General features: G+C 34.7%; 1 protein-coding gene across 5 annotated transcripts in view; it reads right to left on the bottom strand.

Moving 5' to 3' along the window:
- The window catches only part of VPS13B (vacuolar protein sorting 13 homolog B), a 690,921-nt gene that overhangs the window by 346,823 nt on the left and 326,620 nt on the right, over window positions 1-17,478 (bottom strand). For all 5 annotated transcript variants that reach the window (XM_037048269.1, XM_037048268.1, XM_037048265.1 and 2 more), the window contains exons 25-27: window positions 15,526-15,729; window positions 894-1,065; window positions 141-255 (exon numbers count right to left, since the gene is read on the bottom strand). In XM_037048269.1, coding sequence (XP_036904164.1) covers window positions 141-255; window positions 894-1,065; window positions 15,526-15,729 — 491 coding nt within the window. The remainder of the gene's footprint in view (window positions 1-140; window positions 256-893; window positions 1,066-15,525; window positions 15,730-17,478) is intronic.

Genomic DNA, 17,478 nt, shown 5'->3' with positions numbered 1-17,478 from the left:
GTTTTTTCTGCTAAGAACCCTCTTTGGGAATAAATACAGTATTTCTAAAAAACAACTAATCAATATGAATATAAAAATTCTTATTATACCTTGTTCAAAGAAAATACAGCCTTTCCCATAACCATTATTCAATTATTTACCTGCTTCTATAGTGATCAATATTGAAACTTTCTATTTTACATTTGACTTTGGTATATACATCCTGGACATCTATGGAAGCACTGAGATCTTCTAGTTCACTGACCATACAAAGCTCTGCAATAAGAAGTAAACATTAATTACAATATTGGCCCTATAATCAATGGCATATATATTCTTTACATCTACAAAGGGACCAAGCCTTTCTGTTATTCTACAGTAAGAGTAAGTGGGAGTTAGCAGGTTGATTCCCAGTCAAGTCACAGGCCTGACTTGCAGGTTCAGTCCCTGGTCTGCCCGCATGTGAGAAGTGAACGATCAATGTTTCTCCCCCTCTCTTCCCCCCTCCATTCCCCTCTTTCTAAAATCAATAAGCATGTCCTCAGGTGAGGATAAAAAGATATTTTTTAAAGAAGTTCATAGTTTGTGTTTCAAATGCTGTATCTGGGTATCAGTCACTGATCTTAGAATAGTTTTCCTGACAATGACATAATACATCAATATGACCAAGAAGAAATTACCTCATGGTTTTAAGACGAATTTTAAGACAAATAAGACAAAATTTATGAACAACACTCAATATGTTAGTATTGCTAATGGAAATCACTTGAATTAGACTTAATGATGTCTATTTAATTCAAATAATTAAATTATTTGTCAAATGACAATGACAAATAAAACCAAGTCTAATATTTCTTTTAAAAATAGTTTTTAATACTTTATCTTTTCAGTACAGAAGAAAAGTAACCCTGTACCTGCGCCTTTATTTTCAGGATCCGGAGCGAAGAGCTTTATAGTAATTTTGGGGAGCACCCACTGCATCCAGAGGCTAACACGTCCACTGGATCCACCAATGTTACTTGTAGTTTGTTCCAAGGTAACAGAATCTGAGAATGGTGAATCATCACCTGCTTGCACAGAATCTCCCTGGGTTGAGGGGAAAAAACTTTGTAACTTAAAAAACATCTTTATTACCTATAACTTTTTCATATAAAAATATGCTAATGGTAATCTTGTAAATGCTTATGCTAATACATAATGCTAATACCATAGACTAATAAAATCACCATATACTAATCAATACACTATAGCATGTTTACATATAAAATATGTGCACAGAGCCCTGGCTGGTGTAGCTCAGTGGATTGAGCGTGGGCCTGTGAACCAGAGGATCGTGGTTCGATTCCCAGTCAGGGCACATGCCTGGATTGCAGGCCGGTTCCCTACAGGCCAACTCCCAGCAAGGGACGCACGAAAGGCAACCATACATTGATGTTTCTCTCCCTCTCCTTCCTTTCTAAAGGTAAATAAATAAATAAAATCTTTAAAAAAAATATGTGCACACATATTTAAACCTGAGCTAAGTGTGCAAGTTATTCCAGGTGGCAGCATGATGCATCAGGCTGGGGACGTCAGACACTAGTGTGCGATTTAATCTCTCAGTGTGTGTCCTCTCCTGAAAAATGGTTATTATAATGATATTTATCTCTTAGTATTGTTAAGATTAAGTAAGAACAGGAATACAAAGTGATAACATATACTAAACAATTCATCAACAGTAGGTACAACGATCACCATCAAGCTCAAACAATACTTAGAAATTGTACACTCATATTCCTAAGAATTTGTATTCCAAAGCCTCTTGCCTTTCTCATTTTCTTATCTTTCTAACTTCAGCACATTTTCCTGTGCCATATATTCTCAACTTTTAACTTCTAACTCCTTCTATGCTAAGGAGCAATTTAGCAGTATTCAACAGACAGAACAAAACAGCCCCTAAAATTTGACAGAAGTTAATGTAACATGATCAGTGTACTGTTTTCTATGGAGAGTTTCTCAGACTAATCTCTTAGTCAAGCCATTAGCTTGGCACTTGAAAGTAGGAAAGATAAGTAAAACCTAAAACAAAACAAAACAAAAAACCCTACACTGATTACCACAGCCATGCCATCTTTATACTTAAGTAGGTACATTTGGCTACTATACGAACTTTTTACCTTGACATCAGTTTTACAGCATCTTTTAGTCAGAATACACTTCCATTTCACTGAACCACGAGGAGACCAAATGGGGAAGATTTTCACAAAATGGGCAAGTGTCAATTGTTGGAATACTTAAGAACCAAGCACAGTAAAGCAACACTGTCTTGTGATGTACAGTGACAAAATAAACTACAGACTTAAACCTGAAGACAGTACAGTCATTCCCAGAATCCACTACACTGAAGCAAGGCCAACAGCTGTGGTTTGCCCTGTTTTCATATAAATAGTTCCCCAACATTAAGTGGTCCTATACCTGCTATAACTGAAATTCCTAGAATTTAAGAAGCTATAGAAAAATTTGGGGTTTTGGTCAGCTGTCTGATGTAACACATCTAATGAAAAGCACAAACTAATCCCCAAAACAATGCATTTTTAAGTTAAATTAAATAAAAGACAACATCGTAGTCAGTATGCCTTTCTTTAAAAATAGGTTCTTAGATGGGAAGCATTCATGAATTAATTCTCCCTCAAACAGAAGAATATCACAATCACAAGAATGGAAACTGCAGCGAAAACAGCCGACAAAACCTTGATTTTTTTTTAACACTTAGGTACATTCAGTATGAGTGCTGAGAAAACTATGGCTTAAAATTTAATAAGTAAGCTCTTTTGAGAAAACGTTCTGCTTTCCTTCCTCACAGAGTTTCAATTTTCATTTTGGATTTACAGCATTTGGTGTGGTGTTGTTAAATATGTTTATTCATTAATTTTCTGCTCTATTTCCAATTCTATAGCAAAAATTGAGCCAGAATTGGAGATGCTGGACTATTTTCCCACACCTCTTTATGCCAAGTTCTAAAATATACAGTTTAATTCTTTCACCATTTTGTTGCAAATTGACTAAAATACTGAGTTTATTTTCCTAGCTGAATTTATCTTTGTTCATCTGGAAGAGCAAACACTTCAGCCCTTCATCCTTGGCCTGGTTCAGAGCTCAGGGATGATCACAGTTTTGGCCACATTGCTATTCTCCCTTATCAAAATAACTCCAGAGTTCTTGTTCAATCACGAAACTTCCCAAAGGGCTAAACACTTCCACCACTGTTTGTACTTAAGTCAACAGTAACAAGTGGCCTGCTGTGGTTTCCACTACCTTTGCTCCCATTATTTCAATGCAAGGGTGGGAAAAATGATTAACTGTTTTTTAAGCTCAGTGCTTAAGCCTTTCACTCATATTTCCCCCTCGACACCACCCAGATGGATATTCAAGGAGGCTAGAGCTACATTCACTGAAAATTATGGTGCTCCCATCAACATGTCAACATGAAAGGAATTACTCATAGTTTAAAGTATAAATCATCCAAGGATCATATAAACAAATACTTCTACTTAATACAAACAATTGTTAAGAGTGTGCTTTTTAAAACTAGATTCATTTATAGTAAATTCTTTATAGTTAAAACAATTTAAAAATAATAGTTTTGACCCAACTCAACAAGAAAAAATAAATAGTAAATGTTTTAACATTTTTATGAACTTTTTTAATGCAAGTATTATTTAGGGATTTAATTCAAAATTGCGATTTCAAAGTGGTACTTGATATAAATAAGCACAACAAATGTAAGGTAGCCTCAGATTAATACATTATATTTAACAATAAAACTCCTTGAAATTTAAAAACCAAAAACAAGTAAGCCAATAATTGAAAAACTAGAGGGATTTTCTAAAATAATAATTTAGAGACAGAGAAAATATCACAAACAACATAATTTGTTGATTGGTATATGAAGGCTAAATAGTAACCTTCACTTATCTACTCTGCTTTGATATATTATCTTTGTTCTTTCAACAGCTGCTTAATTAGATGATAACCTAAATGCTAAATTTTCTACATTTTGAATAAAAGTTTCACACTAAATGTTAAAGATAAATATTAAACAAAATAAGTTTATTCAGGAGAAGATTTAAAATTAATGAGACATTCTAAAATGTTTAAACTAAGTTTCTTTTCTAAAGGGTTGTTAGGAATAATAACTTGAGGTATGTCACCATTTAGGTTAACTGTACTTGAATAACTGAACAATTTGACAACAGTGTTGCTATAGTAGATGATGTCAAACTAGGTATCAGTCTATTATTCACGCTGTTTTTAAAATTGATATAAGTACAACATAATGATTCAATATTTGTGTATATTGTGATATGATGACCACAGTAAGTCCAGTTAACACTCATCACCACAGTTACAAATTATTTTTCTTTGTGATGAGAACTTTATAGATCTACTGTTAGCAACTTTCAAATACAAGAGAACAGGGGTGTCAAACTCATTTTCACTGGGGGCCATATTAGCCTTGAGGTTGCTTTCAAAGGGCTGAATGTAATTTTAGGACTGTGTAAGTGTAAAGATTTCTGAACTAGGGGCTGGGAGCTCAGCACTGCCACCAGGTAGAAACAAGGTGTGCCAGGCCTGGATAAAACAAGGTAGAAGGCCAGATTTGGCCCGTGGGCCTTGTGTTTGCCTCCTGCGCCATAGAGTATTGTTAATTACACCGACCATGTTGTACACTACACTCTAGAACTTACGTTGCAACTGGAAGTCGGTACCTTTTGATCACCTTTACTCATTTTGCTCCCCCTCACCAATTTCCACTTTCAATTTAACTAAAAATAAATGCATTTTAAACAACTACTGAACACTAAGAAATGAACCACTTTATGCTGTGTGTTTTGAGGACAGGTGAGCTAAAAGCAATTTTAATTTCTGAATCAATAAAGAATGGAAGTCAAATTTTGTCATGAACCTCAGCTGTCATACACTGGAGGTTAGTCTGTCCACTTCAGTGTGTGTTGTAAATCAACATTCTAGCAACCAATCAGCATTTTACATTTTTCTAAGCTCCAAAATTATTTTTTTACCCTTGCTACGAATGAATATGGCATGTAAAAGACATTATTCATACATACAAGAAAGCAAAAATAAAAACTTCTAGCTATGAGATTAACAGCAAAAAGGTCCCAGGCTAGTGACTATAGGCCCTAGACTCCCTCAGAGAAACAAACACATAAAAGCCCTGCTGAGGAAACAGGCCATCGACACAGTGTAAGAGCCTCATAAATAAAGACCCATGGAAAAAGAACTCCCAAAATAAAATTACATAACACGTAAGGAAACAATCTACTATAACAAAGAATTAAGAACACAGTAAACAGTAGGATTAGCCTCTCAAGAAATTCACATAACAGATCTAATAGAAATATAAAATAATTATGTTTAAAACAATTAAAGACATAAAAACAAAATAAGCTCATATTAAGTTTAATGTATTTACATCAAAATATATCTGTAGTGACTTAATAAACACATACATCTATGTCCTGTACCATAATAAACCAGTTTTAACTTAATTATAGTAAGTTGATATTCCCAAATTATTTAACATCCATATATTCAAAACCAATGTGTGTAAAATGTATTCTCTGCTGGGCTCTGTATCAGTTGCTTAAACTAGTGATAGCCTCGGAAAATGAAGACAATCAGTGACAGATGGTGATGGAAAGTTACATTCCCCATCCACCGCGGCACTAAAACAATATAATCACTACCTGACACGTTCACTTTGAGCCAATAGACATCTCTCAGTATAAATTATTCTGTTTCTATCCTATAGTGTTTGGCTTAACACTTTTTTAAATATGGAAAACAAGCAACATAAAAAGTAAAACTAATACGGAAATAAAAAAGGTAACAAAGGATCAATTTTTTATATTTTGCTACTTTTAGAAAATTTATTAGAGCTGAAACAATGCTAAAGTTTTCATTCACACAAAATTACTGTCAAAAGAGAAAACTGTTTCAACTTAAAAACATTGCCTACTAATTAAAAACTTAAGTGGAATATTTATTAAACATAGTTCTAGAAGCCCTAGCCACAGCAATTAGGCAAGAAAAAGAAATAAATGGTACCCGCATTGGAAAAGAAGTAAAATCATCTCTGTTCACAGAGGACATGACCTTATATATTAAAAAATCCCAAAGATTACACACACACACACACACAACCAAAAACTATTAGAGCTAATAAACAAATTCAGCAAAATTTTGTTATATAAAACCCACTTGTATAAATCAGCTGTGTTTCTATATACTAACAGAGAATAATCAGAAAAAAATAATAACATGATTCCATTTATGATAGCATTGAGAAGAATGACATAGTTAGCAATAAACTTTGCCAAGCAGGTGAAAAATTTTTATGCTGACAACTACAAAGTATGGCTAAAAAAATTACTGAGCATGCAAACACATGGAAAAATGTCCCATGTTCATGGGCGGGAAGATGATATTAAGATGGGGATTGTGTCGAATATAATAAACAAAATGAACTAACAAGCAAAATAAAGACAGTCTCATAGAGAACAGGCTGATAGCTGTTGGGGTGAGGGTTACTGCATGAGGGGTTGGAGGGACTGGGAAAGAAAAAAAAGAGAGAGAAAAAACTCATGGTCATGGACAACAGTGTGGTGATAACCAGGGAGAGGTATAAGTGGAGGGAGGTAGAAGAAGGTACAGAGGGGATAAATGATGACAGAAGGAGACTTGACTTGTAGTAGTGAACACAAAATACAGTATATAGACAATGTGTTGTAGAACTGCATACTTGAAACCTGTATATTTTTTTAACCAGCGTCACCCCAATAAATTCAATAAAAAAGAAAATAGGAAAAAGAAGATGACAAGTTCTGTGTAATGGCCACAGAATTTCAGTTAAGAAAAATGAGAAATCTTTGGAGACTGATGGGTGATGATGGTTATACAACAATGTAATGTACTCAATGCTATAAAATGGTACACTTAGAAGTAATTAAAATGGTAACTTTGTGTTATATGTATTTTACCACAATAAACAAGTTAACTGGAACATAAAATCATACAATTACAATAACAAAAATAAAATGCACTTATTCAACATCTATAATAACTATGTTTCATTCACTTTATTTTATTTTTAAAGATTTTATTTATTTATCCTTTTTTAGAGGGAAACGGAAGGACAGAGGGAGAGAAATATCAATGTATGGTTGCCTCTCATGAGTCCCCTGCCGGGAACTGACCTGCAACCCAGGGATGTGCCCTGACTGGGAATCGAACCACGATCGTGTGGTTCGCAGGCTCACGCTCAATCCACTGAGCTACACCAGCCAGGGATGTTTAATTCATTTTATTTGATAAAGATTATTATACTGGAGTGGGATTCAAATTTTTATTTTATCATTAAGTTTTATTTTATCAATTAGTATAAAATTCATTTTCTAAGAATACAAAAATATCAGTGTCCAAGGAGGGAATGGGATCAAGATCTTTGCCTATATTCCCTTTCTATTAATTACAATAGTTTCCTTTGTCCATCTAGTCCTTACTATTCATTCTCTTTTCTAATAACCTCCTAAGTTAAAACTTCATATATATTCAAATAACACATAAACTAGGACCTTCCAGTTGGGATGAGATATACGTTATACAAATTGCCTTTTCATTCAATATTACCTTGCTGATGATCAGGGGAATATATAGGAACTGTGAGAATTTGCACATGAAATTCATAATTTTCCAGAGTATAAAACAAGAGGGAACACATCACATTTTACTTGATGAAGATAACATAATCTTGATATCAAAATATGAGTAAAATATTATAAAAGAGTTAAAGATCAGTATCACTCATGAAGATAGATACCAAAATCCTAAATAAAATACTAGCAAACACAATCGAGCAAGATATAAAAAAAAATCATAATCAAGTTGAATTTATTCCAGAAATGCACGATGAGCTTAATATTTGAAAAGCAATTAATATAACTAGCCATATTAAAAGCAGAGAAAAAAACAAGTATATAATCATCTCAATTGAATAACAAAACATCGACTATCAAAGACTATATCTATTATAAAAAGGGTAAGACCTCTAAAAAGAAAACTAAAACCTTATTGATATCAACACATAAACAAACACAGGAATATCATATTCATAGGGTTTATGGGTAAATTATACATAGTCTGTTAACACTTGTACTGACATGTTGAGACAGATACTAACATTATTCCCATTTTAACAAATGATGAAGCTACAGCACAAAGGTTAAATAATGTGATGAATTGCAGAGATAAAAACTCAAGTTGTCCGATTCCAAAGTCTCCACCATAGATTCCATTAACTTAGAATCAGGCTAAGATAAGCTGGCCCAGTCCCCACTTTGTGTGACACTTCAATGCACTGTGTTTCAATTTTCTAGTACATAAAATAAGGATACTGATCCACATGAACTCTCCAAAAATTCCTTTCTATTATATATAGCAGTAAGTTGCTAGAATTAAGAGAAACATCTTTGCTCATTTGTCAAACTCTGCAAAATTATTACACCAAAGTCAGAGGAAGGCAACTCTTAGGAGAGAGTCTGTGGCCAGGAGTGGGGATACAGCAGACACAATTTAGCTAGTTTTCCCAGGAGAAAAAAAAATACACCTTGGAAAAAATTACTAATTCTATTTTTCTGTCTGAAAGGTCATTATAGAAACTAAACACACTACTCTTGTTTTCTTTTTTCCCCTTTCAGTACCCACACTCTTTGCCAAATCTTAGAAATATGCTTGAACAAATTGGGGGATAATATTAAATATGGATAATTCTAGACCACCCATACTAGTACAAAGCAAATAAGATTAAAATGTCAGAAATGTGCTCTTCCGAGTTAGAAAATCAGTACCGAATTAAGAATCTTTAAAGATTCTGAACTCACTTTCTTTCTTCCACCACCTAGTTTTTATACCAAATGCCTCCATTATCAACATATTTCAACAGGTAAAAAAAAAATTAAAATAGCATGTCTGGTATTACATTAGTTTTGAAATGATTTTTCAGATCCAAGTCAGATAAGATGCACATAATTTCTTCAGGGTAAAATTATTTCATTAGAAGTTAACCCCTATACACCAATGTTTGTAACAGTATTATTCATTATAGCCAGATGGTAGAAACAATCCAGATGTCCATCGACAGATCAATGGATAAACCAAACATGTTATATACATGCAATGAAATACTACTCATCCATAGACAAGAATGAAATTCTGACATATGCCACTACATGGATGAACCTTAGAAACATCACACTAAGTGAAATAAGCCATACACAAGAGGACAAATGCTGTACAATTCCTCTTCTGAGGTACCCAGCATAGGCAAATGCATAGAGGCAGAGAGTACAAGAGGTCGTCAGGAACAGGGGTGGGAAAGTGGGAGGGCAGGGAGTCATCATTACAATGAGTGCAGAGTTTTAGTTTGAAATGATGGAAAAGGTCTGGAGATGAACACTGCTTATGGCCAGAAAACATTGTGGATATACTTTACTGCCACTAAATTGTACATTTAACAATGGTTAAGAGTATATTTTATGTACTTATTATCTTACTACAAAAAGAAATCACTGAAAAAGTTAATCAATGGTACTGGGAACCCAATATAATATGTACAAGGCAGAGTAAGAGAAAAATCAAGATTGAAAAGATCAGTTCTTAGTACTTAATGATGTTAAAGAAATTTTAAACCAAGCAACACAGCCAACTATGCCAAAATGAACATTCCTTTGTTCCACTACAAAAGCAAAGAAATTCTGGATAAAATACAGTAAGAATCTGTCTTAACACATGAAAGTGCTGTATGTCTTTTCTTGTCCCCACTGCTTTCTGCCCTCTGGGCCTGACAGGGAACCTATATGAACCACATATATTAATGCTCTTGTGCTCTGGTTTCTGGTTGGTTTCAGCTAATGAGGAACAGTGGCAGGATACAGGAATGAGAGAGGAGAATGAAGTCAAGGCATTTTTATCCTCTGTTCTGATCATCTCTCCCTCCCTGGCTGAAAGACTATTGGTGGGAACAACATCCCAGTGCTGCTAGATCCAGATACCGCACCATCTCCTATGGTTTCCCTTCCCAGTCAACACCTCTGTCCTTCTATTAAACGCTCTTAAACTGCAGGCTTTAAGAAGGAGTATCTTTTTCTGACTAATACAATAACCAAACTTGAAATAAGAGCAAATCTCGAAGAGTCAGAAATGAAGAGGAAACACAGAGTCAGGGCAGTGAGTGGAAACTGAGCTCATGGTATCAAATGAAAGTGTCCAGCTCAGGTCAGGGTTGGGGGCTGAGCAATGACATTCAGACACTGGAGATCAGGCTTAGAGCCTAACTTATCAAGTGTCCCTGGCATAAGGTTTGGAGCCAAAAGAAGCTGCTTCTACAGCAAATGGATGATCTGCTTGAGGCTTGCCCAGACTAAAGCACAGATGTTTCTCTATATAGGGTACCAAAGTGGGGAGAGAACAAGAACGAAGACACTAACAACTCATGCTCCAATCTCCCGCTCGCAACACTCACTGAGAGAATTAGAAATAGCTAAAAAGGACTTACTTAGTAAGTTGGAATAAAGAAGGGAGTTGAGGACATAACTAGACAGAAAATACAGAAAGCTAGTGAGAGTGGTGGGTGGGGGGAGAGGAAACAGAAAAAAAGAAGTTCAAAGATGAAGAAAATGAAATGGGCAACACTCAAATGGTTGAGTAGTCACTGACCCATGTGACACTTGTATGTTCTCAAAAACCTCCTGAGGGTCAAACAATGACATAATTTCAGTTTAATTCTTCATTTTCTTCTTAACCCTGGCTGCATAAAGAGACTCCGACACACTAAATAAATGATTTCCCACAGTAACTCTATGCTGTCATAACACTATTTTGTTATAATGGAGGGGGATATAATTACAAAATAATTTAAATTAAACCATTTTACTTAAATTCATCAATAGTCTTGTTATTGGGGTAATAATAAAAATACTAACAACAAATTAATCAAAGAAGTACGACTCTGAACTTCCTAATTAGGATGCTGAGATACCATTGGATGAGTCACAACTATGCGGAGACGTGGTTTCTCTCGGCCATTGGGAGAGGCCTGGTATGAATGAAGCTAAAATAACTTAGAGCTTTTCCTGATTACACCAGATACAGATGCCACTTTCTATGTAAGCAAATAACATGAAAACCATAGGAAAGCACAGCTATAATTAACCACAAAATATTTACTATATAGTTCTATTACTTACATAATAGTGTTGCTCATAGAATGTCTTCTCATAATCAAAAGACTATTAAGACACGAAGGACAAATACCATATGATCTCACCTTTAACAGGAAGCTAAACAACAAAACAAACAAGCAAGCAAAATATAACCAAAGACACTGAAATAGAGAACAGGCTGACAGTGACCAGAGGGAAGAGGGGAGGAAATTTCAGGGGAAACAGGGGAGGGGATTTAGAGGAACATATATAAAGGATACACGGACAACTGAGAAGGGTGGAAATGGGAGGGAGGAGGGGAACACGGGGGGTGGGATGGGATGGGAGTAATAGACAGAATACTGTACTTGAAAAATAAATAAATTTTAAAAAATAGAGTTTATTTTTTTAAAAGCATGAAAAAAAATAATTATCAAGAGGAGCAAAGGGATGCTAGAACTTTCCAGGAACACCATGACCATATGGGCATCAAGGATTTTGAATGGATTAAAGCAAAACCTACGCATATACTCTCCGTATTATCCTCCCCAGCCCCATTCATTATCTTCTCCAGGGAGAGAACAAGGTTTCATTTCCACTCAGCAAGTAACACATTTAAATATTCAAGTAAATTTATAAAAGTTACAAAAACATTTTAAGTGTAAATTAAAAGGATCACAGTAATATACCTACCATGTTGGAACTCAAAAAGAATGAAAATTACAAAGGTCATTACACACTGTTCTACCAACACTACAAACACAGGGAAATGAGAAATAAAATATCGGGCACAACTCTTGAATCCAGGATGAATTAAACCCCCACAGATTGAGTCACAGATAAAACAGTGATAAGAGAAAACAATGACTATATTTTCTGATGTCATCATTTGCCAGCTAATTCTCAAATAGGTTAAATTTAAATGCAGATGCATACATAGTTAAACTTGATCTCCACATAAATATTTTCTTGAGAGTAAGAAGAGAAACATGAAGTATTCAATACACGAATACCTCTTAAAGTAGTAAAGTTAGATCAAAGTCTTAACATTGATCACCATTTTCCAACTGTCTTTACAAAAGTCTTCCTTCCCTCTGTGGAATATAAACCAGCTTCCTAATTTTAAGATATTTCTCAGGAAATAAGTTTCTTGTATGATTTGGGTTTCAAATCCCTATTGCACTACTAGTAATCACCTCTTTTCTTGACCATACTATGTAAATGAGAGAAGAGGGTACACTTTGAAAATATTTGCTACTTTCCCCCACAACTCTGTTATCTTCTGTAAACTACAGTCTTTCTTGAAATTAACAAGTGAATTTTTTGTGTTAAGATTCTTTCACTTTCAGATCTTTTTACACGGATCTCCATGGCTAACACGAAACTAACAAATCCACTAGGAGGACTTTCATTATATATTTTTATAAGATGATTTTTTAAAAGTCTCCAACATTCTAATTTTAAATTAATTACAGTGGTGTAAGGAATTTATCAATAAAATCAGAATTGATTTTTTAAGTGACTGAGAAAATAACTCTCTTTGTTAATATCTCTTTCTTAATTTCCTCACTTTGGCTAAAGAAGACACCCTTCTTCAAATCTATTATATTTATTATATGCCTACTAAGCCACGAATGTTACCAATGTCTTAAACATTTCTGAAGATCCATCTCAAATGTTACTTCCTCTCCAAAATACCTATTGCTCCAGAGAATGAATGTGTTAATCATGCCTCTGTATCTCCGTCTCTGTTACATCTCATAAGCAGGGCCATCCTATCCTTCTGAGGAGGTGGTCACTGCACAGTTCTAGACAGGCCCATCGTACTATTTTTTTGAGTGAATGGCAGTCCCTAGATACATGACCAAAAGGAGTGACCATTCCATATGAATTCTGTCTTTTCTGGACTTGCAATGTTTTTTAAATGGTTCTTTCCAAAAGACACTGCCAAAATAGGTAGCCATGCTCATGTTGACATACATCCCAGAAAATATAGTACTTAGCAAAAAGTAGTTTAATGGAACACTTTTCTTCCTCCATTGAAATGTCTCTGAGATTTAATTACACTTATCAACTTCACTTCAACTCTCTTGGTCCAGCAATTTATCACCTCAAGCTTCGATTATTCGACAAGTATCTCACAAAGTGCATTTTACTCAAAGCTCGTGAGTGGGCTATGAGAAAAGGGTCTGGGGTTAAACAAGTTTGGAAACTACAGCATCCAATGAAGTTAAATAGTTTTCTTTACTTTGGGAGCTTTTGTATTCTATCAACACTAGGAATCTCCAAGAAAGAATCCTCTACTTTTACCCTAGAAGGGATATACCGCCTTGACTTCATGAAGGCACAGTTCTTGATTCTACACCTATGCCTCATCTGGCGGGTGTGGGTGGGGGGAGGAATCCCACTATTTAGCTCACTGTGTTTAAGATTTAGAATGAGCAGGGATCTTTAAGTTGTTTGTGCAAGGGTCAACCAGCTCTATTATAAAATGTGTTAAATGCTCAAAACGAGTTTAAAAAAATCCTTTTTACTGAACACGTTTGCATTTAACAATTTGAAAGAAAAAAGAAATTAATACCCCTTTACTTGACCCTTTTTCACATTCTGCATTTTGCTAATAGCTTTGTTTCCAGAGGAAATTATGCCTTTATGCAAAACAAAAACATACCGCATTTTTTGGACCATAAGATGCACCTAGGCTTTAGGAGAAGAATAGGAAAAACATTTCTGAAGCAAAAAATGTGGTAAAATATTTAATAACATAAATAACATAATATTTCACCAATGTAAATGTAAAGCTACATTTGGACTATAAGATACACCCCTCTTTTCCTCCCAAATTTGGGGAGGGGGAAAAAAAGAAAAGAAAAAAGAAAAAAAGAAAGGGGGAAGTGTGTCTTACACTCCAAGAAATTTTCTCCATCTATTTATAGTATTTCTCAGAGATAAAAATTTACACCTCTAGGAAAGTGTTTTAAAAACGTATTAGGGTGTTTTTAGTTGACTCAGTGATTGGGTGTCACTACTACCATTTCAGGGTTAGGAATTAGGGAATCAAGAGATACTGTGATAAATCGGAAAGTCCTGAGAACTAAAGGCCATCTCACAGACATTCACATAACTAAAAATCCTGTTTATAAAATTTGGGCATAACATTGAACTCTGTTTTAAATCTAACCACATTTTGGGGGGCATTTCTACTAGACTTTATTATATACTAAGAGTTCCAGAAATGAAACTACTGAAATGAAAGAAAGATTAACTTTTGTTGTGTTTGAAACTTTACCAAGAGTTTGCCACTATTTCAGAAAAATCACACCAGCAACAACAATAACACTTGTGGTATTTAATATAGAACTGTATATTTGGAACAGTTATACTCACAGTGATTATATGTACTGGACTACGTCATTATGTCTTTTAATGGAGTTATGCCAGAGTATTTATATATTGAAATATATATTATTGTGCCTTAAATTACTTTCTGTATACTTTATATAAATATTACATATATTTGAAATTATATGTATATGTAGTTTATTTTTTGTTTTCATTTCAGGATAGTAAAGAAGGCATTATAAAATATTTGTTGCCAGAAAGGAACACTGGCATGTTGGGTGAGTTTAGGATGTTAAAATGAAAAGAAAAACTCTTGTGATCAGAAGAAAGAAGAGGACTTTGAGTCTACCAACTGAAAAGCACTTAGCTAAAGATAACAGTAACACCCAGGTTGAAAAGAGGGGCAGAGGCACAGAGGGGGTGGGGAGGGAAGCACGAGCCCCTTTTTCACTCATCTCTAAATTTCCTACTTCTAAAGACACCTTCCCTGTGCCTCTGTTTTCCCATTTCATAGCACCCCCACCGCCCTGAACTACCCATTCCCTCTGAAACTGATTACATACTTGGACCTAACCATTTCATAGCACCCCCACCGCCCTGAACTACCCATTCCCTCTGAAACTGATTACATACTTGGACCTAACCATTTCATAGCACTCCCACCGCCCTGAACTACCCATTCCCTCTGAAACTGATTACATACTTGGACCTAACCATTTCATAGCACCCCCACCGCCCTCAACTACCCATTCCCTCTGAAACTGATTACATACTTGGACCTAGAAGGAACAGTAAATCCACAGCCACTGCTACCACATATCCTCACAGGCCTTCTGAACCTGCAGCTTCCACAGAGCTGAGGTCCTCTTCACTCTCTATCCTGACACAAAATTCTGTGCTACATACCACCCTTCATTTGGTAACGGGATTTTCCAGAAACACTCACCTCAGTCGTGGTTCCAACGTCAGCAGACGGGCTGCACGTGCTGGTGTCCGGAGGAGCTGTGCCTACACTGCTCCTGATGGGAGAGCTAGGACCCGGCCCTGCCACGGTCTCTGGGTAGGGCAAGGAAGGACTGAGGCTGCCCCTCTTCTGAATCTTATTCCACACTTTGCTCATGATGTCTGTTAACTCATACAAGAGCTGCACCTGACAACAGGGGAAAAAAAGGAAAAACAAATCTTTCAACTTCTGGCCACAATTGACTAAATGTGAGAAAATAAAACAAGTCTAGGGAAACATGAATGTATGAAAAAAATCTTTTTCAACCCATGGACCACTGATCATGATATTATGTCATGATCTATAACCCATGATATATATGATCATAAATATTTTATCATCACACTATGATTCTGATCAGAGCTACAGAGAAAAATTCATATAAAATTTGTAATTTTAAGTATTTCATCATCATTTGAATTTGAAACACATATAATGAATATATTTGCACCTGAAATTCGCCTCATTCAGGTGTTTAATGTTTTATAAGCAATTTAGCATTTTTTTAGCAAATAATGCTACCATGATACTAATGCTAATATAACAGATTATTCTGGGACAGTAGTTCTCTTTTAATATATGAATAAAGCAAACACAAAGAAATGCCTCTTAACAGAGGTCAGAATCAAAATTAGAAATCAAATGTACCTTAGTAAATATGATTATTTAGCCTCTTATTAAATAATTAACATCCTTATTTCTTAATAATTCCCACATTTAAACTCACTCTATTTCTCTAGGAAATATATCTGAAACTGGTTTTCTTGCCAAAATAAAGTGAAAAAGAATGGTACAACAGAATAATAAAAGGAAAAATGTTACATATGAAACTTTTCTAAAGATAAAGAACATAAACCATCCAACCTACTATTCCTCTCAGATTTGTCATTCCAATATTCAGAGAAAAAGATGTTTAACTTGCACATTGTTTGACCAAGTTCTAAGATATTTACATAAGATTTCATAAATAAGCATTAATCATGGAATTTGTATGACAACATATTGCCATATACTGTATAAAACAAGCCCAGGGAAAAAATGCAAACACAATATATAAGCAAATCCACAGCTGTATACCATATTCTGCTTGCCATTAAAAAAAAAAAAGGAAAATTCCTGTATTTATAAAAAGTTGCAGCCGCACGACACATCCAGATGACAAAGCTGGCTTCCTACAGGGCAGGGCGGATGCACAGAAACAGGGCTGTCCATCCTCACTCGATGTAAGACATCACTGGGCTACAGTTTTCTCCTGCTTCTTGTGTGATGAAGCCTCAAATCTCCGGTTATAGCTTTTTTTGTCAAAAAAAAAAATCTAATGGCTAGAGATCTTACAAAAATCCTTAGAAAAAATTTAGTTCAAACTTTTTTGTAATTCATAATCATGAATAAGTTCTCCCTAAAATGAAACAATGTTGTTAAAACCAAATTTAAAAAATGATTCTTCTACTTTTTCTTAAACAATTAGAACTAACAAATAAGGAAAGCATACACCAAATAAACAGGTTCTAAATACTTCTAAGGACATAAGGTTTATTTACTTAAGGGACTAATGCTGCTTTATTGTCATTAATTCTGATTTTAACTGTTACCATTAAATAACTGTATATGAATGTCATCAAGTATATTGTATACTTAACATGCCAAATGAATTCTGACATAAACTTTAAATGTACTTTTATTTTCAAAGAAGAAAGTTGCTGTCACAGAATGGAGACTTATAAAAATCAGAGGTTTATGAAAAATTTGAAGATAAATGTTTAACTCATACCATAAAACTGTATTAAAAACTATGCCAGTTAAAGCCACAATGAGCTACCACTACCCGTCTATTAAAATGTCTAAATTAAAAAGCCTAACCATACCAAGCATTCATGAAAATATGAGCAACTGAAA

This window comes from Sturnira hondurensis, unplaced genomic scaffold, assembly GCF_014824575.4.
Source record: "Sturnira hondurensis isolate 20B ecotype Veracruz unplaced genomic scaffold, ASM1482457v3 Scaffold0006413, whole genome shotgun sequence".
Taxonomy (NCBI): Eukaryota; Metazoa; Chordata; class Mammalia; order Chiroptera; family Phyllostomidae; genus Sturnira; species Sturnira hondurensis.
This window is presented reverse-complemented; position numbering and strand designations above follow the sequence as displayed.